The 21271-nt window shown below is 39.7% G+C and overlaps 2 protein-coding genes across 2 annotated transcripts in view; one reads left to right on the forward strand and one right to left on the reverse strand.

Annotated features, from left to right (window-relative positions):
- Window positions 1–21271, reverse strand: part of LOC120612970 (translation initiation factor IF-2-like) — a 36413-nt gene that overhangs the window by 8113 nt on the left and 7029 nt on the right. The window contains exons 2-3 of the mRNA XM_039875692.1: window positions 17603–17812; window positions 16514–17542 (exon numbers count right to left, since the gene is read on the reverse strand). Coding sequence (XP_039731626.1) covers window positions 16733–17542; window positions 17603–17812 — 1020 coding nt within the window. The 3' untranslated portion in view covers window positions 16514–16732. The remainder of the gene's footprint in view (window positions 1–16513; window positions 17543–17602; window positions 17813–21271) is intronic.
- GOLM1 (golgi membrane protein 1) overlaps window positions 17004–21271 on the forward strand; it is a 49443-nt gene continuing 45175 nt past the window's right edge. Inside the window, exon 1 of the mRNA XM_039875630.1 lies at window positions 17004–17133. The gene's annotated coding sequence lies outside the window, so the exon portion shown is untranslated. The remainder of the gene's footprint in view (window positions 17134–21271) is intronic.

The raw sequence follows: 21271 nt of genomic DNA on the forward strand, positions 1-21271 counted from the left end.
ATTATGAAAATGTTTAAACACTAATAAAAATAAATAAAATTGTGTAATGAACCTGCATATACCCATCATCTAGATTCAACATTTATTAGGATTTTACCACACTTGTTTCATTTTTTTCTATTGCTGTGTTTGCTGTAAATGCTGGAGTATTTTAGAGTAAATCTTAGGCTTCACGTCTAAGATATTATCCTTACATACTTTAGTATGCATCTCAGGAAAATATGGACATTTTCTTCCATAACCACACTGCCATTATTATACCAAGAAAAATTACAGTATTTCCTTAACATCTATTTATCTATATTTAAAGTCCCCATATTGTCTCAAAACTGTCTTTTTCCAGTTGGTTTGTTTTAGTCAGGTTCCAAGCAAGGTTAAAGATTGCAGTTGGTGGTTAGGTCTCTTAAAAGTCTTTAGAGTAACTCCTCAGTTTTTTCATGCAAGTGGCTTACTGAAGAAATAAGTCCATTGTGCTGTAGAAGGTCCCACAATCTAGATTTGTATCCTCATGGTATCATTTAACTTATTATTCCATCATCCATATTTCCTGTAAATCGGATGTTTGCCAAAAGCTCGATTAGATTAGGTTTGACATTTTTGAAAAGAATACTTCATTAGGTGATGCTGTGTACTTCATATTGCCTCACCACAGAAAGCAAATAATATCTGGTTGTCCCGCTTTTAGTGATTATAAGATTGAGTAGTGGATTCAGTTGGTGACTGACTGCCTGATGCCTTTTGCAAAATTCCCTATCCACCTTTCATCAAAGGCTTCCATTCACTGATGATTATGGCAGGCATCCACTGGGAGGCTCCCAGTGATCCCTACCTCCTGGTAGATACACCTTTGTGTAATTCCCTCCCCTGAGTAAGGCCTGGACTTATGATTGGCTTCCATGAAAAGAATGCAGCAAAACTGACAGGATGTCACTTCAAGATTAAGTTACCAAAAAAACCCTGTTCATTCTATCTTAGATTCCCTCTGTTGCTCTCACTCACTTGCTAGCTCTTAGGGAAGACAGCTGCCAGCTTCTGAGATGCCTTATGGAGACAGGTCCATGTGGCAAGTAACTAATGCCTCTAGCCAACAGCCAGCAGTAATTTGAGATCTACCAACAACCACATGAGTGAGCTTGGAAGCAGATCCTTCCCCACTGAAGCCTTGAGATGACTATAGCTCCACCTGACACCTTGACTGTAATCTTGTGGGAAACCCTGAGCCAAGGGCATTCGGTTGAGCCAGGCCCAGATTCCTGACCCACAGAAACTGTGAGATGATAAATATTTTTTGTTTTAAACTGCTACATTTTGGGGGTAAACTGTTAGGAAGCAATAGATAACTAATACAATAATTTTTGCCTGGGTTAGTTGTTTTCATTAGGGTTTACACACTGAAAATTTTCTAATTCTATCATTAATTCTACATTTATTAGGAATAATTTATAAAGAAAACCTTTCCTTCATCAAGTTCAGCTATTCAATTACACCAAAAGATGTTCTGTACAAAAAAGGTGGTTAATTGCTTAAACTCCCTCTTTAGTTGCCAATTTTCAGATTAAGGAGTTGATGTTCCAGTTACTTCCAAGGGTGACCAACGAAATGTTTCTCCTCTTACCTTTTTAAAATAGCATTGTGGACTCACTGGTGTTTGTTTTGATTTTAATAAACTTTTCAAAAAGTATAATATCATACAGAAAGTTACAAGCTTGATGAATTATAACAAACTGAACATACACATGGAACCACACTCAGGTCATAAAAGAGAGTACTGACAGCAAGCCCCTCTCTTGCCCTCTCTTAATCCTACCCCACCCCTCTGGTAATCAGTATTTACCATAGATTAATTTTATCTATTTTTGCACTCCTTTGTACAAGTATAAACATACAGTGTGGGTTCTTGTGATTCAGCTTCTGTCAGCCTTAGGTTTGTGAGACTCATCAATGTCCTGTATGTAGCAGTAGTTATTTATTTTCATTGCTGTTTAGTAGTCAATTATATGACTTTGGCCTGATTTATTTATCCATTCTGCCATTGACAAACATTTGAATCATTTGCAGAAGAGTTCTAAATTTTAGTTTAGAATTATAAATTTGAATTGGCCTTCCAATTTGTCATGAAATATTGTTGGTAAATGTAGGAAAAAAGCACACATTTTATTCAACAATTTGTTAGCTTGATTTATCCTTTAAACTGTCTGGATATGGGCCTCTATTTGTTCTCCTTCTCTAGGTCCTAAAAATGTTAGGGGGAGGGTCTCTCTCTCTATTGAATTAAAATACATGAAAACAACAGCACATAAGTTGGGATGGAGATAAATGGAGTTAAAGGGTCCTAAGATAGAGCGCATCTGAGATGTGGTAAAAGAACTAATATACATTGGTTTTTAATAAATTAAGAATATTTGTTGTAATATCTAGGGCATCTACTAAGAGAATAGGAAGATAATGTACAATTAACAAATAGAAGAAGGGAAAGGAAAAATAAAAATACTTAATCCAAAAGTAGACAAGAAAGTCAAGAAAAAGTAATATGGTTCAGGTGGGAAAAACAGAGCAAATAGATGTTAGATACTGCTGTATCGATAATTAAATGTGAATGGAATACTTCGACTAAAAGGCAAAGATTGTCAGTCTATATAAAAAAGTTCCAATGACATACTCCTTACAAGAGACATAAACTAAGTATAATAATAGAGAAAGGCTGAATATATAAGAATTGGAAAAGATACATCTTCTAAACATTAACTAAAATTGGTTTATCTATACTAATAGCAGATGCCAATTTTAAGAAGCATCATTAGAGACAAAGAGGGTTATTTATTAAACAGCTTTCATCCAGAAGCTACAATTGTTCATCACTAAGCCCTAGAGTGTGCACTGGCAGCATGATTTGCCCTTAGGAAGATGGAGCCTGGAAGTATGATTAGGTCCTTTAGAGAGGGGAATTCCGAGGTTCCAGGAACCCAAACTGTACTCTAAATGGGTCGATACAGGCTCCAGGTGGGCCTGTCCCCTTGGCTTCATGGATTCCTCACCCAGTGGGATGGGGCATGGGTGAAAAAAGATCAGAGTGCAGGGCCCAGGGAAGGGGGCCTCTCACCCAGTCTAAGCTTATGACTATACACACACACATGTGCACATGTATATGTCTGTGTGTATATGTATCCCTCACTAGACATAATTTTATAAAGTTTTATATAGTTGTTTATTTAGATTTATCTACATATTCACCTTTTCTATTATTCTTCATTTCTTCTTACATCTCCAAGCATCTGTCTGGCTTTATTTTCCTTCTGCCTAGAGGATAATCTTTAATATTTCCTTAAAAGTAGGTATCCTGGCAGTGAATTTTTTTTTATTTGTCCAAAAATGTCTGTATTTCACTTTCATGTTTGAAAGATATTTCCCCTAAATATAGGATTCTAGGTTAGAAGTTATTTTCTTTCTGTTCTTTATAAATGCCATAACATTTATTTCCTTCTGCTTTATTTTGGATGTTCAGCTGTCGGAGTTATTGTTTTAGCTTTGAAGAGCCCACAGACACTCAATATTAAGATGAGCAATCCAATTTTCAAAAATAAGCAAAAGATTTGAGCAGACCCTTCACCAAAGACAAAAAAGACAACAGCAGACATTGTGAGAATTTCATAAAATTTCTTAAAAATGTGAGATAGTTTTGCCATTAGTGTGTGTCTTCAGTCTATCACTATTAATAGGTAGTGCTGGTAGTAGTCTTTGTATTGAGAAATTTCCTCTTGGGTTTTTATAACATTAGGGGACAAATTTCAGGATGACTTATAGCAACTGAACAAAATTAGCTTTGCCTCTTTTGCGGTTGCCATTATTGTTGGGTTTATTTTCCCCAGTTCCCTACACCATCGTTTTTTCCTAGTCTGTGTTGTATAATTTAAGATTATATTGGTTACAAGTAAGAGAATGCCTGGATGCTAGTACCTAAAAGACATAAAGTTTTGTTCACTGCATCCAACAAGATGTGCAGAAGTCAGCAGAACTGGGATGTCATCAGTTTCCTGGATTCCTGTCTTTCTCTTATCTATCTTTATTTGTGGTTTTCAGTCAAATGGTTTCGAGACGGCTGCTATACCCATGGGCATTGCATCAACATTCCAAGCAGGAACGATGGGAAAAAAATGAAGTTTCCATTTTTCTTATGGAAGGGAAGTTCTTCCTATCTGAATTCTGGATACACACTATTAACCAGAACCATGTAATGTGACCACCCCTAGCCACAAGGAATTCTGGGGAATTAGGGTTTTTAATTGGATGGAATACAACCCCAAACAAAATTGTTGTTCTGTTAGAAAGAGAAGAAATAGGGATAGATGATTACAGGGTAGGTACCTGGCAGTGTCAACAATGAGGATTATAAGTGAAAGTCCATAAAACCCTAATTTTCTAATCTTCATACCCTGTGACCTCATCTCATGCTCAGTGTTCCTCAGCCACTGCCATCCAGTCACACTGCCTTCTTTTAGTCCTTTTAACTCACAAGCTTGTTCCTTCGTTGGGATTTTGGCACTGAGCCCTCCTCTGCCTGGAATTCATCCCCCGGAATCTCATGTGGCTGCTTCCCCCTCAACCATCACATCTCAGATTCTAATATTCCACCTTAGAGAGGACTCCTTGGCCAGCTAAAGAGGCTACCCCATCATGCCCTAACATACCATCTTACTTTAATTCTCTGCTTAGTATTTATACAATAGTACATACAAATCATACATTCAACTATATGATTATCAAAATTTTATATAATTTTTTCTTGTTCGCTAATATCTATTGGTTTGTCTTTCCCACTAGGAATACTGTCACTTTGTCATCTCATCTCCAGTATGTAGAACACTCCTTGACACAATAAATACTCAATGATTATTTATGGAATGACTAAATGAATAAATAAAATAATCCTAGATATTTATTGAATGAATGAGAGCATTCCTATGGAACTACACCTTTTCCCTTCACTACACAACCTATTTTCTCTCATAATCATTTTCCTAGAAATTTACCAGGAAATATAAAATTTCTACAGCTACTGAAGTACCCCCGGAGAGTTCCAAATGTGGCTACTAACTCCGTTTAGGAAGATACAATGACTCAAGTGTCAAATTATTTTGGAAAGTAAAACTTTTTAAATCAATCCCTGAATAATCCATGGACTTTACTACTGAAAATGAGTCCTGTGAAGTCGATTCTATTCAGGATAGTGACAAACGAGGTTTTTTTGTTCTCTTCAAGAGCTCTCAATGAGTTATATTGTCATTGCTGCCACCTGAGCTTTTCCCACTTGTGACAAATTGCTTCCAATTTTAATGAATCATGAAATAAGAGAACCTGTGGTGCCAATTTTGTTGCTAATTTTCCTCTAATTTGTATCTGTTTCTAGAATGGTAATAAAATCAACTTAAATCATATTAAAAAAATAAGATTAGGAGCTGCAGATACACATGGAGTTTCATCAAAAGTGTGTAACATAATCAGGATTCTGAGATAATCAAAATGTAATAATCTGCAAGATTACTGTGGAAAAATTAATGCTTAGATGATACAGTTGTATGATGAAAAGCAACATAATGGTTTTGAATTCATGAGGCTTCCTATTAAGAAATGATTGTTAAGGGGAAATGGGTCAATTAAAAAGGGCTGAGGTCTCTGACCAGGTCCAAAAATAAAACAAATGATTTAATTACTGTCATGTCTGAAAGTAGACATAGACAATGTGATCTTGACGAAGGGAATTATTTGTCATGTCATTAGAGGCATAGGGTGATAATAAACCAGACCTTTTGGTGGCGCTAATTAAAGCATTTGGAATACACATGGAAAGAAGGCAGAAAAAAAAGGAAGACAATGAAAACCTGTTGTGCTGAACTAAGCTTCGGGGCTTTGAAAACACAGGACCACCTCATACATTGGACTTCAGACTTATGATGTCGTGACTTTTATCTAGATGCCCTCCTTGCTGCCTAAATAATGCCCAAGCTCTCATTGAGCGTTATCTAACAACGTGCCCTTTTTTGATGTGCCCTTATGGCCTCTAAGCAGTAGCAAGGATGATTATTTGTTTAGAATTTTACTATTTATAAAGCATAATCTCAATTTCTTATCTCACTCCAGATACTGTATTGACAGATTTGCTGCTTATTCAAACAAAGGCACTAGGAGATGGACACAATATTTTATTCACTTATATTTTCCCACTCACTGTAACTAAGAGAGGACCACCACCACCAAGTGTCTCTTCCCAGAACAAAAACAACAAAAAACTCTGTTCCAAGTTGAATTCTTGGCTTCACCTAGAGAAGCAGCTGACAGATGCTCTTACTTTAGAAAGAAATGCAGAAATTTAAATTCTACATTACCAAACATTCTATTAAAGTCAATAAGTCTATTTTCATTTTTAAAATAGAGAATATGGCTTAAAGCACTAGAAGTGGAAGTATTACTAAATACAGCTTTCTGGAGGCAACCTGGCAGTAACTACGGAAACCTCAAATCTCTTAGAATGTACATACTCTGAAGAGATCTCTCCAACAATATGAAAATACACATGTAAGCACAGGAGACTGGTTAAACACACACTCAGGAAATGGAGAAGTACACAGCTATAAAAATGAACATGGAAGACATCTATGCACTGATATGGAGTGATTTCTGGGAGACACGGTTATTGAAAAAAGCAAAGTGCAAAAGAGCTAATGTGGTAAGCTATCTTTCATACAAGGAAGAAAATAACAAAACATACATATTATCTGCTTAACAAAGAAAACATGGGGATCAACCAGAAAACAATGAAGCTGATTGCCTACAAAAGGTAAGGAGGTACAGGGTTGAAGTATATGAAAGAAACTGATGTTACTGCTAGTGTACCTTTTTATATGGTTCTGACTTTTGGAAACATGTTAATGTTCTATGTATCATTAAATGAAATTAACAAAGATGGGAAAGGAAAGGAAAAAATATATAAAACAGAGCAAACTTAAAAAAACAAAAAGAACTCAATTGTCTATGCAATGACTACTGTAACCACACTAAAGGAGAGAAAGAACCAATCCAAAGAACATATACAATATTTGGCAGGGTAGGAGAACTACAAATATGCTGAGCTCTTTTTTTGATTTGTTTTCATAGTAGTATGACTGAATATTCTGAAACTTTTTAGGTGTATTGTATGATTGAACAAAAAAGTAAGTATGTTGACATTTGGAAGCAAAGATTCTAAGGAAGAGAGGATTTACAAATATGGAATGGGGAGAGGCAAGAGATAACTCTGGGGAGGATGGATCGGAATTGGAAGTATCAGTGTGAACTTATGATTTCTAAAATATGTGGTTAATCCTCATGGTTGGTGGATTCCTCTACTCACTTAAAAAAAAAAAAATTGTAGCCCCCAAGTCAATATTTGCACCAGTTTTATGGTTTTCACAGACATGTGCAGAGCAGCAAAACCTTTCAGTCACTTGTCTAGCACGTCTCCAGGTAAGGTTGATTAAGGAGTCTTTCCGCCTTCCTGTTTCAGCTCATACTGTAAGCAATTGTCTTTTTCACGGTTTATATAGTGCACACATTTTTGTGCTTTCTGTTGGTGATTTTGCTGTTTAAAATGGCCCCCAAGTATAGTGCGGAAGTGCTGTCCGCATTATACTTGGGGGCCATTCTTACATACAAGAAAAGAAGGCTGAGATTTGTCTTACAGAGAAAAAACCTACATTAGATCAACTTAGTTCAGGCATGAAATATAGTGCTATTTGCCATGAATTCAATGTTAATGAATCAACAGTATATACTAAATAAGGTGTCTCTAAACAAACATATCTAAAACAAAGTTACGTATTGACCAGATGTTATGATCAGGGACTTGCAGGAACCAAACCCTATATGCGCCCTCTTAACAATTCTCCAGTATTCTCTAATTCAGTGTTTGCAGCAACCTCATAGAATGTAAGTACTGAAAATAAGAAAAATTGTTTGTATATGTATATGCATGTACATTTGCATGTGTATATATATATAGGCATGTAGGTAGGTATATTCACATGTAAATTTATTTTGGGTATATATATGCTGTACATGCATATATTTTCTATCTCTGACTGATGAAAGGGCCCAGCAGCAAAAATGTCCTAGAAGCAGTGAACACACCTAACATCCAGATATTGTTCTTTAATACCATTCCCCACTAAAAAGAACCAGGACTCTTTGGTAAAAGTGGCTGATTTCAGGGTGGGAGCGTACAAGATGAGCCTGGAATATCTTATTACGCCAGAAAGTTAGGAAGTGTTCAAAAAATGACAGAGGCAGCCAGTTCAAAGAGGCTTTTCATTGGCTAAGTCTGGAACAACCTGAGCTCTTAAGTAATGAATCACAAACCGTTGGGAAATAAAATAAGAATCCATGAATCAATATTGGTTGTTAATAAGAGAGAAAGAAGTTCTTGCTTACAGTAGGATGCTGAGTACCTGCTGATAAATGTGGACATAGTGCTGGAGTTGGAAAATTGTCATTTTGCAGCCGTCATTATAAAGACTGGTTTAGGTTAGGTAGGAATCAACTAATGCTAAATGTAGGGATAAATTTTGATGAGGAGCTGGATATTTGAATGTTTCTCCACAAGCTGCTTGGGAGCTCCAAGGGAAAACAGCAGTAACTACACAATGCAGAAATCAGACAATACCAGATGATCAAAATTAATGACACAGTGAGGGACAGATGGACAACGTGTACCTCCAGATGTGGTACCCCGAAAAGCACACATTAAGTTATGCTGAGAATGCATAACCTGGATCTAATCATGAAGAAACACCAAAAAGATCTGCATTGAGGAACATTCTATTTTCTAAAAGAGTTGGGGGAACCTCTATTCTTTCAAAATGTGAATGTCATAAAGACACAGAGAGGTCGTGGAAATGTTCCAGATTAAATGAGACTAAAAAGATATGACAACCCAAATAATGCGTGATCCTAGCCTGGATCCTATACTAGAGAAAATGCTATGAAATCATCATAGACATTAGTGAGTCAACATGTGAGATCAGAATATGGACACGTGTGATTTTGTGCATTTTGGTTGAACCACAGAAAATTGCTATTTTTGTAGGTCAACGCAATCGATATATTGGCAATTTTGTATGATTTAACATCACATAATCTCATTGTAAAAATTTTAAACTTCAGAAATATAAAGAGTAACACATGAAGTCTCATTTTCGTCCCCTCCCTTCTCGGCCTCACCCACTTCCCTTGAGTCATCATACTTCCAAGTGGGTCTACAAACTTCCACTTGTTTTCGGAACACTGACATTCCTGCATATGTACCACGCACATATACAAGGCCTCATCTTTTTCAAAACACACTCTACTTCATGTCCTTAACTTCTTTCTAAGTCTGGACCTATGGCGATACCTGATTATTTGCAGTTGCTACATACTGCGATGAATATAATTTACCATAATTACTGTACTTTATACCATCCTTTCCTCTGCTGATGGATATTCAGATCGTTGTCAGTTGTTCCCCATTGCTACCATGGCCACTGATGAAAATAACCAAATAATCTTTTACGTGGTGGTGCTGTGATATGGATTCCTCCAAGTGGAAAAGAGAGGAAAAAGCCTCAGAAAGGTTTTACCAATTTGAACTCCCCACATCCTGACAATCACTGAATACTATCGATCTTTTTTAAATAATCTTTTTTCACTTTATCTTATAGGAGAAGAGTACTCGTTTTAATTTGCATGTCCCCGTATTTGTTTTTTTGTGAATTGCCTATTTATAGTCTTGGTCAAGTTTTCTACTTGATGGTTTATGTTAGTCTTACTGATTTATAAGAGTCATTTAGATTAATCTGAATGTCATATATTATTCATGTTTGCACTGGTGTTTTAATTTTACTTTTAGCTTTTGTTAAATACAAAAAACTTTTAAAAATTTTATGCTGTCAAATCTGAAAATATTTTCCTTTATAGCTTTGGGTTTACTATGGTCTTAAGATGGCCTTTCCTACATTAAAACAACAAAAAATATCTGCTATTTATCAGGCATTTGGGCAGGTGATGAGAATACTGAATATGAGAATGAATGAATAAACTAGAAGAAAGTGTGGAATATTTTTAATATCTTAGGTTAGAGAAGGCCACAGTATCACAAATAAGACAATCTATTTCCTAGCTTAAAATTTCATTTTTACAACTTTTACAAAAACATGCCTGGCAGGAATGCAAAATAGTAGTCATATTGGAAAACAGTTTGGCAGTTTCTTCTCACGTGTTTCTTAGATCACATTTTTTCAGGCTGGTCTCCAGATTTCAGAATACCCTCAGCTTGGCCATTTTTCTTCTCAGCTGCTCAAGGAAGCTGATACGCATAGCAATGCCCTCTTCCTGCCCCCTACCCTCCTACCCCTACTCCCCTACCCCGCCCCCCCCAAGCCTGCTCTCCATAATCTTTTGTTTTTGGTCCACTCCCTAACACGCACAGCACACCAAGCAGAGAAAACTGTGAAGGCTGCTCTGTAAGAGCATCAGTTTTAAAGGATGTTGTAGGTCTCATAACAAAGGCACCCTTTTTCTGCTTTGCTCAGTGGTAGGAGGCTTTTAAAAACTGGTAATATTTCCTTCTCAACTTCAAATCGCATTAAGATTCATGACACCATGAGGCTATAATCACACTGATTTATAACTTCAGTCAATGCAGGACACAGAAGATTGTTATTTGAATGCCTAAAATTATAGGAGGCATCTACTTTAAAATAAGGATTATTCCTACCTTCCTTTGTACTATAACAACTTGGCCCTTCAAAAGTTTCAGATGATCAATTGAAAAAAAAAACCTTCTTCCAACATAGGATTGCTAGACTTAGCAAAAGACAAAACCCCGAAACCAAAAAACCAGGATGCCCAGTTAAATTTAAATTTCGGGTAAACAGTAAATAATTTATTTTTGTATCTGACCCATGCAATATTTGAAAAATACTTATACTGAAAGCTCATTTGTTGTTATCCAAAGTTCATGTATAATTGACAACACTGCACAGATAACAAAAGGACTCTATGAGTCCGAAGTCTTTGGGCTGTGACAGAAACCAAGGTCATATTAGCGTAAGCAAAATGGGGAATTAATTGGATGTTATAACTAAAAAGTCCAAGGTTAAGGTCTGGCTTTTGATCTGGCTAGAGCCATCAGTACTAGGTGTTTGTCTGTCTTTTTCAATATATTAGGCCAATGTCTCCACATGATGGCCCTAATCAGCTCTAGGCTTATCCTGTCCCAGTATGGGCTGTCTCAGTGGAAAAAAGAGCTGCTTTTTCCCAGCAGCTCCAATGAATGTCCCATAATGGAATCTCACTGGATAATTGGGTCATGTGCCCAACTGTGAACCAATCACTGCTGCCTCTGGGATTGGACTCTGTATTAGTTTCCAAAACTAAATGGCTTAAAACAACAAAAGCTTTATTCTGTCACGGTAATGGAGGTAGGGCATATTCTCTTCAAAGGCTCTGGGGAGAATCCATTCTTTGCATCGTCCAGCTTCTGATGGCTCCAGGCATTCCTTGGCTTGTGTGCCGGCATCACTCTAATATCTGCTCTCTGGCCATATCACTTCCTCCCTTCTCTGTCTCAAAACTACCTCTTCCTTTCTCTTGTAAGGACACTTATGATTGTATTTCAGACCCACATGGATAATCCAGAATAAGCTCCTCCTCTCAAGATCCTTAACTTAATCACCTCTTTTGCCCTAGAAGGTAATATTCGTAGGTTCTGGGGATTAGCACATGGAATATCTTTTTTTTTTTTTTTTTTTTTGGTGGCAGGGGTTACCTTTCAGCTCACTACAGACATTTAGGATTGAAAAATCAGCTAGAAAGAAGTCTCAAAGAAATGGTGATGCTGGTAGCTAACAGGGAAAAATGGGTGCTAGGAGACAGAGCAAGATGTTTGTAACAAGGACTTTCTCTTCTACTCCATTCTGGTGATTTCACGTATTTAATATTTTGAGAGTGCTTCCGTTGTGCTGGGCACCATGCTGCCCCAGCATGATGACAGGCTAGAAGGAGAAAAGCTTGAAGCAGAAAAGCAAGGGGACGAATTTAGATTGGGGAATCGTTGTAGATGGGAGGGCAAGATAGAAATGCTGCAAGATTGAAAGGCAGATCGAAGAGTTTATGGGTCTACCTGTGACTCAACAAACATTCTGTACAACATTATGGTCCTCCCCAAGGAGCTTGTAGTCCAATCGGAAGTATTTATCCAGGACCTACCATGTAAGTATCAGGGAGGGTTCCAAGCTAATAAAGGAAAGTCCCTTCCCTTGGGGACTTTGCAGACTTTATATCGTGGGGCAGAAATGTGGTGGGTGCTATAAGAGATGGTTCTAACCAGGGCTTTTGAGCTGAGTTGTGAGAAAGGGAAGGGAAAAAGGGGGACCTTGCAGACAAAATAGCAGAGCAAAGCTGGGTTGTGGGGAACGCAGGATAGCACCCTGGAGTGGACTGAGGAAATCTGGACAGACAGCTAAGAATGCTAAGATTCTATATAGGCAAGGGAAAACCACTAAAAGTTATTAAAGAGGAGGCAATGTGACCAGATCGGGGAAGATTATAATGTTGTAAAGAATGTTTGTTGAGTCTGAGGTAAACCCATAAACCCTTGGTCTACCTTTCAATCTTGCAGCATTTCTCTCTCACCCTCCCACCTACAATGATTCCCCAATCCAAACTTGTCCCCTTGCTTTTCTGCTTCAGGCTTTTCTCCTTCCAGCCTGTCATCATGCTGGGGCATTTCTTCTTTACAAAAAATATCCACCCTTCTATGCCCATGTCTGGCTCCCGCGGTGCACACGGCTTCCCCAGTGTCTCGTTTCCTCAGTGTGTAGCAGCCAGTAGCAACCAATGGCAAGTTCCACTGGCACCCAGAGCAGTTTTGTAGCGGAGTATCTCCAATGAGAAACCAAGCTGTGAACAACTCTCCCAGGCACCTTAGAAGGTAATTTCTGGGAAGTCCCAGAGGGCATATTTCTAGTAAGTTCTACTAGCACCACAGTAAGTTCTCTGACATTCAAGGAGCCATAACCCTTTCCAGTGAGGTCTTGATTTCATTCCTTTGGGTAGATGGGTGGATGAGTGGGTGGGGGCTCTTCCTCAGATGCTCTATCTCAACCCCAAGAGATAGCAGTTGCTCTGTATAACTGCCATTCCTATATTCTTTAGAATTCTCTGTGCTTATTAGTCAGATCCTCATTAGTCCAAACCCTGCTATAGTGATTCTTTATATTAAACTTTGCTTGTTCAAATTACTATGTTTTCTCTCTCCTGACAGGACCCAAACTGATGCTCCCTTATAGACCTGCACTGTCCAATATGGTAGCTACTAACCACATGTGGCCACTGAGCACCTGAAATGTGGCTGGTGCCAAGGAGAAACTAAATTTCAATTTTATTTAATTAAAAAAAAAAACCTGTCACTGTAGATTTTTTCCATTAAATACTTAATTGAATGTAAAATGTCTCATTAACACTTTATTACATGTTGAAATGATAATACATCGGATATAGTGGGTTAAATAAAATATATAAAATCATTTTCACTTGTTTCTTTTTACTTTAATTTGGCTACTAGAAATTTTTAAATTATGTACATGGCTCGAATTCTATTTCTACACAACAATGCTATTCTATACCCACTTTCTATATAGTCTTTCCTGATTTCCCTAAACAGAAATGATTTCTGCCTCCTCCACAGCTCTCTGAATTTCTCGTAGGATAGTTGTAGGGGACATTTGCTAGTTTTTTTGCTCGTCAGCATCTTATCTCCTTTTGGTATAGGCATCTCAATCTCCTTTTAGGGGAATGTCCATGGTGCTGGCCTTGATGAAAATTAGTGGCCACATCCCACTGGAGAAACCAGAGGGGCTGTCCCTACTAGCCTGAGTAAGGAATCAAATTCCTCCAATTAGAAGCTCCTCCTGACACTTAATATCTTAAGCAAGCTGATGCAAGGGGTCAGGTGAAGGTCCTATTTCTTAAAGCTGTCATTTTTGCAGTGATTTCTGCTACTTAGATTTTCCAAATTGGAAATCAATCAGTATGCTTTCACTGAGTATCACCATTGATTCTGTGAGCCACTGATATCTGTCCAATCAATTCCTCTTTTTCTTAAGACTGATAGAGAATGTTTCTGTTTGCAACCAAAAACTCTTATACTGCACTGATGTTGCTCTATAATGTCTTACATTTAGTTTTAGCAAGTTCTAGGCTATGAGGAAATTCTTAGAATTGAAGAATAAACTGAAGAGTCAGATAGGAAGCAGACTTACAGATCTACATGCCAAGAACGATGGGTACCATTAATGAGACAAGTGCACAGCAATACTTTTCAGTCCTTGGTCATCACTGTTCATTCTAGGAACAGAGTGTAATGAACCAGCAGAGGTTAGGGGTCTGTGGTAGACAGAAAAATGGCCTCCAAGACGTTCCTGTCTTAATCCTGGATCTGTTAATGTTACCTTACATGGCAAAAGGGCCTTTACAGATGTGGTTAAATTAAGGACTTAGAGGTGGGGAGATTATCTTGAATTATTTGGGTGGGACTAACATATTCACAAGGGTCCTTAGATGTGGAGAAACTTTCCCAGCTGGATCTGAGAGATGTGACTACAGAAGCAGGATAAGAAAGATGTTACTGATTCGGGAGATTTAACAGGTAGCCTCTAGAAGTTGGAAAAGGCAAGGAAATGGGTCTTCCCTAGAGTCTCCAGAAAGAATGCAACTCAGTGAGATTTCTGACCTATAAAACTCATTAAGTTTGTGATAAATTGTTAGGGCAGCAAATAGGAAACTAATACAAAGTCCACACCTTGAGCTGGGGAGGAGATGACTGATTGGCAGTCTTCCCAAGGCTATAAACCTTGAAGATAAGGGCAAAGTTCCTTATATGTTTGATAGAAACTTATTAAACTTGCTAATGGCACCTGTTTGAAAAGCAAGTGCCATTAGCAAGTGAAGGAAAGGGTAGTGAACAGGCAAAACATGGGTCCCCATTGCCATCACACACCACAGCCCCTTGTATATCGTTTAATCAAAATCGGTCCAATTGAATTTTTAGGGCTGGCAACTGATTAGGCTAAATATTCTGGGTGAGAAGACTTGAAGATATAGAAGAAAACTTTATAGGGAATGCATATCTGATATTTACATACACAATATATAAATAGCTGTATCTTTAAAATTCCAATTTCTCATTAAACTTGAAAAGGAATGCTTCCTCCTCACTAAAGATGTAGCTAATTCAACAGCTGCCCTAGTACCTAGACATACGGACCTGTTCCACAAAAAGAATCACTGGTTTAGTCACTGCTGCCTAATTAGTTGCTGATAAATGAGAGGCACTAATGGAGACCTACTTAGAGGCAAATGAAAGTTATGGTCCACCAATCTAAGAAGGTAAAACATAGCCAGGGGGGTCAAAAGGAGCAGCAATAAAGGGAATTTACTGTATCTGTCCATAAATCTGGATGTGGTCACTTACGATCAGTAGATGATCAGAGCAAAGTGACACAAGTCAAGTGTCATCGGAAAAGTCAGGGCTAATGTCCAACACACCTTGGCCTTTGAACGTTCGGTCTGACCAGGTGGCAGTCTAACAGTAAGAAATAAAAATGTCACTTTTGAGTATGGTAGGCTATGACTCCGAAGGGGTCATTATGGTCAGCTTGTAATTAATTTAAGAGGTTTTGGCTCATAAAGATATTTTCTGGCAATTAAGGAGACCCATGCTCAGCTGGGTAGTAAATTATCTTGGTCACCTTTTTCAAGGTGAGTCTTTATTCAGGTTGGAAACAATTCTGGCTGTAAGCATTCCCTTAGGAATTTGTGTGTTTCCCTGTTTGTTTTTTGTTGTTGGGATTTGGGAGGAGTGAGAGGAGGGCATTATTTCCCAGACCCCAGAGCTAGGTAGGTTCCAAAAGAGATGATTCTAGGTAAATTGTTCTAAGTCCTGGCCATATGTTAGAATTATCTGGGAAGCTTTAAAACAAACGCGCAAAAATACCAATGTTTAGACTCAGAACTCGAGGTGTGACCCTGGCATCTGAATATTCTAAAAATTCCCAGATAATTCTAACTTCTGGTCAGTGCAGTCAGGTTTAAGAACCATTGCTTTAGAATTTCGTAATATAGTAAACCTACAGGTCACTCATTTTGTGCCATACTCTCAGGTAGGGATGACCTAACGGTGCTTCTCAAACTTTCATGCACCCAGGAGCCACCAAGGAGGCGCTGTTTAAAATTCAGATTCCCAGGATTCAGTCACAGAGAGTACTAGGAGATCCTCCTTGCGCAGCGCCCAGGAATCTTCATTTTATCTGTTGCAAGTAGTTGGAGGATCACAGCCCCCCAAATTAAGGCTTGAGTGATAACAATCGAGGGGAGATTATGGCCAACTGGGAAGGAATGTGGGATTTAAAAAAGACAATTTAGTGAATATAGATCCCCAAAATACCTGTTTCTCGTTGGCTCCTCTACTCTGGGCAGGTTGTGCTGGGACCAGTGAAGGAGACGTGAGTGTGGCAAGGTGTGTGGCGCTGGGTGTGGTTGGCTTTGGGTTCCGGAAAATTCCTGGATGGTCAGGTTGGCGGTGGTGGAGAATTGTCTCTCCAGGTCCCTTTGCTCCGCCGCCGCTTCTCACCTACACTCCTCCTTAGGAAGCGTCCGGACCGCTCTAGCTCTGCTCTCGGAGCCGCGCCTCGAAAGAGCGGCCGGTGGCCTTGGCCGAGGAGGGGCGGCGGCCGGGCGGCGGGGAGGGGGCGCTGCACTGGTTACCCGGCTCCCGCCTGGGGGCGGCCGCGGACCAGGGCGCGCGCACCGTGTGGCCGGCGTCTGGGCGCGGCCCCGGCCTTTCCTCCTCCCGCTTGCGGCGCCACCTCCTCCCCGCGCCGCCGGCGCTGCCGGGAGGCGGGGACTCGCCGCTGCGGAGGCCGGAGACTCGGCGGCACCGGATGCTGTGCGGGGCGCGGGGCGCGGAGCGGGCGGGAGCGAGAGGCTCGCGGCGGCGGGAGCGCGGCCGGCTGGCCTCGGAGGCAGGCTTGCAGCGCCGAGAGGCCGCTGGAGCCGCGGCAGGAGGTGAGTGGGTGGCGCGTGTCCCCCGGCGCGCACTGTCGCCGCCTTGCGCCTTGGCCGCCTTCCCTCCCCGCGTCCCTCCTCGACCCGGGGTTCGCGCCCAGGGACTACGTGCTGGGTCCCCGGAGACACCGCTGGGCTTGCACCCTTCTCTCCGAGTCGGCTCTGGGCGGACTCCGCACCTCCTCGAGCCGGAGCCTTTGCCCCCGGGCCGCCCCGCCCCACGGGGCTCCAGCCCCCGTCGCCGAGGGACGTGCGAGGATTCCCTGCCCCTGCGGAGGCCAGTCCGGAGCGATGCGGGGCCCGTCTTTTTGTTCTTAGTTTGGTCACGCGCGTCGGCATCCGAAGTCGCACTGGTGTCAGTCCTGCGGACGTGATGGGCACAAGGGCGGAGGAAGGGCCGGGCGCGCCACTCTCCTCACCTCCTCTTCCTCCACACCCCTGGAGCGCTCTGGCCGCCGCGGAAGCCCACGTTGGCAGCGGGCGCGTCTTGGCAGGTGACCCGCAGCCGGGCGCCAGGATCCTTAGACCGCGCCGCTGGATCTCCTGTGGAGCGGGTCTCAGGGATGCTCCCACGGCCCCTGGTGTGTTTTCCACCTTTGGCAGTGTGGGGGATCCGCAAAACTTTTGCCCCGCTGTAAAAATAGACTCCTGGGTTTATATACTCTTTATGTTTCACAACCTGTTTAATATTTTTAATGGTTTTTTTTTATTAGAAAATAGGAAAAATACCTATTTTGATGAATGTTCTTTTTAGAGGAATTTAAGAATCATTATTATATTTGGAATGCCATGATGATGCTAGTCATTTTCAGATGTCCCATTTCCAAATTTGCATAAACAGACTTGAGTGACAATCACCATCTTGAGATTTCCTATGTCTGGTTGGGGTCTCCAAGGCCCTGCATCTGGAAATTATGCAAATGTGGAGAGACATTCCTAGGGGTGGATTATTAAGATGTCCAACAGCCTGATGAAATATTTAACAACTCTAGAGTTGACTGTGTTTGATTTATGGCCATCAGATTGACTCATATTTAGGTAGTTTTAGTATTTCTAAAGTTTTTGGAGCGTGAGACCTAGGGAGCAATGGAATCTCTTGGAGGTCCTTGTGGGTCTCTTAGGATAGGCTAACTTCTTGTGTCATAAAAGATTAAGCTAAGATCATGCTATTGGGAAGAATAATTTTACTTTATTTGTAAGTAGAAAGTAAGTAATTTTACTTTACTCACTAATACTTACTGTTCTTAGGCCAATTTTTAGGGTGTTAGTGGTCAAAAAGACATCGAATTCTTAGGATGTTTAAAGAAGAAGGTTAGCTCTTCAAGATATATTTTATTCTCACATTTTTTTCCCATTGGTTTTGCTCAAAAATGAAAGACCTAAGATGAGAGGAAGGAGTGTGTGGGTGGGAGAGGTGGGGGAGACACACAGATTGCAGTGACATTGCTATTAGGAGATAAAGATGTCATCTGCTTTCTAACTGCTGGCCATAGGTCCAGTTCTTGATGCAAAGATTTTGTATTTACATATTTTTTCAAGGAGTGAAACAGAAATAGCAGTGAGGATGGTTGACCATGTTAGGCCCAGGTCTTCTTTCAGTTCATTTATGTCTCCACCTTTCTCCAGCAGGTAGAGCACTGTTGACCTTACTGACAGTCCTGTGAACTTTCAGGCTGGGTGGATGGCAGGGGGTGGGGCTGGGGGTGGTACCTGCTTCTGCAGGGAAGAGTTGGAAGGGTAGAGTGACCTTAAGCAGGCTGTGATGAGCAGGGAAGCAGGGTCCCATGATGGATACTTTAGTGAAAGGGAGCTTGAAGGCCGCATGGTCCCTGAAGTCCAGCCCCCTTCTAAAACAGTCTGGGGCGGCCAGAAGGGACGGAAGGAAAGAGGGAGGGAGAGAGAGAGGCTAAGACAAGGGATGAGAGCCCCTGTGCCTTAAATCAATTGTATCATTGTTATTGTTTATCTTTAAAAAAAAAAAGTTGCCTTAGGAAACCATTCATTAACATCCATAAGTTGGATAAGAAAATAACTTTTTTTTTTTGTCAACAACAACAACAACAAAAACCCTAAAAGCTTTGTTAAATTTTTTTCTAAACATTTGCTAAAGTAGAAGGAATAGGCTTCATATGCATTCGCTATCACCTTAGGAAAGTGTGAATGGTATTTCACCTCCCCCTGAAAAGATGTTCATAGACTGTGGTTGTTTTCTTCTCTAGACTTTTCAAGTTGCCAATGAGATTACCTTAAAAGAGAAACTTGGCTTGAAGCTTAAGAAGTGTTTGCTAAATTCCCAGAGAGTCTACTTTGATTGATACAGAAATTTCCTGCACTTTCAGGAAAAAAAAAAATTGCATGGCTTCTCAGATTTTTACAACATTTCGATCTTATTTCTCTTTAAAATCCTTCAGGGCTGTATTAATAGTACTTCCCCCAGCTAAAATTTTGAAGATTAATTAGTGCCCAGCAGGAAGAAAATATATGTAAAAATACTATATAATATTATAGTTATACATTTTATAGTTTGCTGTTGTTTCCAAACTTTTTTTGGTCATTCTAATTAATAAAAAAAATTTTAACATCTAAAATTAATAGTGTTATATGTCGATTATATCTCAGTTTAACAATTTTTAGCTCTCCCCTGTATCTGTGTTAGTTAACATATAAATTACCCTACTGTGGGCTTGTGTTCACCTGTGCTTGCGTTGATTAGTACAACTTTAATTTGTGCTTTTTATAGGAGTCTTAAAGCTTCATATCGTCTGTAATGTTTAGTTGTAACATGTCAGTCTTTCACATCTTTTTCACCGTACAAGGGCTGAAGGCAAAGGAGTGCCTCAGGCACCTCAGAGGGGTGGCGATCTGTGACTCTATAGAGGGACTTAGGATGCAGAGTCAATTTCTAGTTTTATTAGCACAGTTAGTATTTTACGGTAGTATAGTTAGTAGGATAGTGTAAAGTAATTAGCATAATTAGTATATGTGTAATATATATTTAAATTATTAGACATAATACTTATTAAAATAGTTGCTCTCCTACGTTTTGGATAAAAATAAATGTAACTTCTGGGATTTCCTTCCCCAGCCTGGTGGAGCATCTTCTGCACACTCTGGGATGCATGTGCCCTGTTGTAAACAGCTGGTTTCATATTTTAGCCTCAGATAGTTCTTTCATTTGATCATCAGAAGAACCCCATGAAGGCAGATATAACTGGTCTTTCCCCCCTTTTTTTAAGTGAGTAAACAGACTAATATCACGGCAGTCCCTTTTAGTTAAGTATTTACTTGGTAGCATGTAAATACTCTCATTTAATTTTCACACTAGCCTTGGGAGATAGACATCAAGGTTATCCCTTCATAGGTGAGCCCAGGGGCTTGGGAGAAGATGAGTAACTGCCCATCACCCAATTAGAAACAGGTCCTCAAACCCCATTATATCTCTCGGTTACCTGCCCAAGGCCCGAGATGGGTCTCTGTGTCACTTAAAGACAGAGTTCTTTCTTGCCACATTGGTGTCCCCAGTGGGGGATTCCAGCACAGAAGAGAGTGTTGGAGTCTGAATGAGTTCTGTTTTTTTCTCTACTTCATGATGTATACATATAGAATAATTATTTTGTTTTAGGGGAAGCTGTAAAATACTATAATCTGGGAATGTTAGAAATACAGCTTCAAAACTTGCTAATGTTACTAATGTATATCTTCCTTATTATATTGTTACTGCTTTGCTTTTGTATTAAAAATGTGCTGAGGAAAGATTGTAAAAAATGAAAGCTTCATTCTTCTCTTTCTCTCTATTCATTCTACTCTCACTACAGCTTGTATATATCCTTCCTTAAACATTTGCTATATGTTTTCTGTGGATATAAAAATGTGTTCATTTATTGAGTGTTTACAAAATTTTTTTCATTGAAAATGGGATTGTATGTGCAAATTGTATGACAATTTGTATTTTGATTATCTATTGCTCTATAACAAGTCACCTCTAAACTTAAAATCATCATTTTATTATTGCTTACAAGTCTGTGGCTTGCCTGGGCTCAGCTGAGTGGTTCTTCTGCTCCATATGATATTGGCCAGGGCTGTAGTTTTTTGAGGCGCAGTGGGCTGGAACTTCAAGATGGCTCATTGGCTATTATCA

Source organism: Pteropus medius, unplaced genomic scaffold, assembly GCF_902729225.1.
Source record: "Pteropus medius unplaced genomic scaffold, Ma_sr-lr_union100, whole genome shotgun sequence".
NCBI classification, from domain to species: domain Eukaryota; kingdom Metazoa; phylum Chordata; class Mammalia; order Chiroptera; family Pteropodidae; genus Pteropus; species Pteropus medius.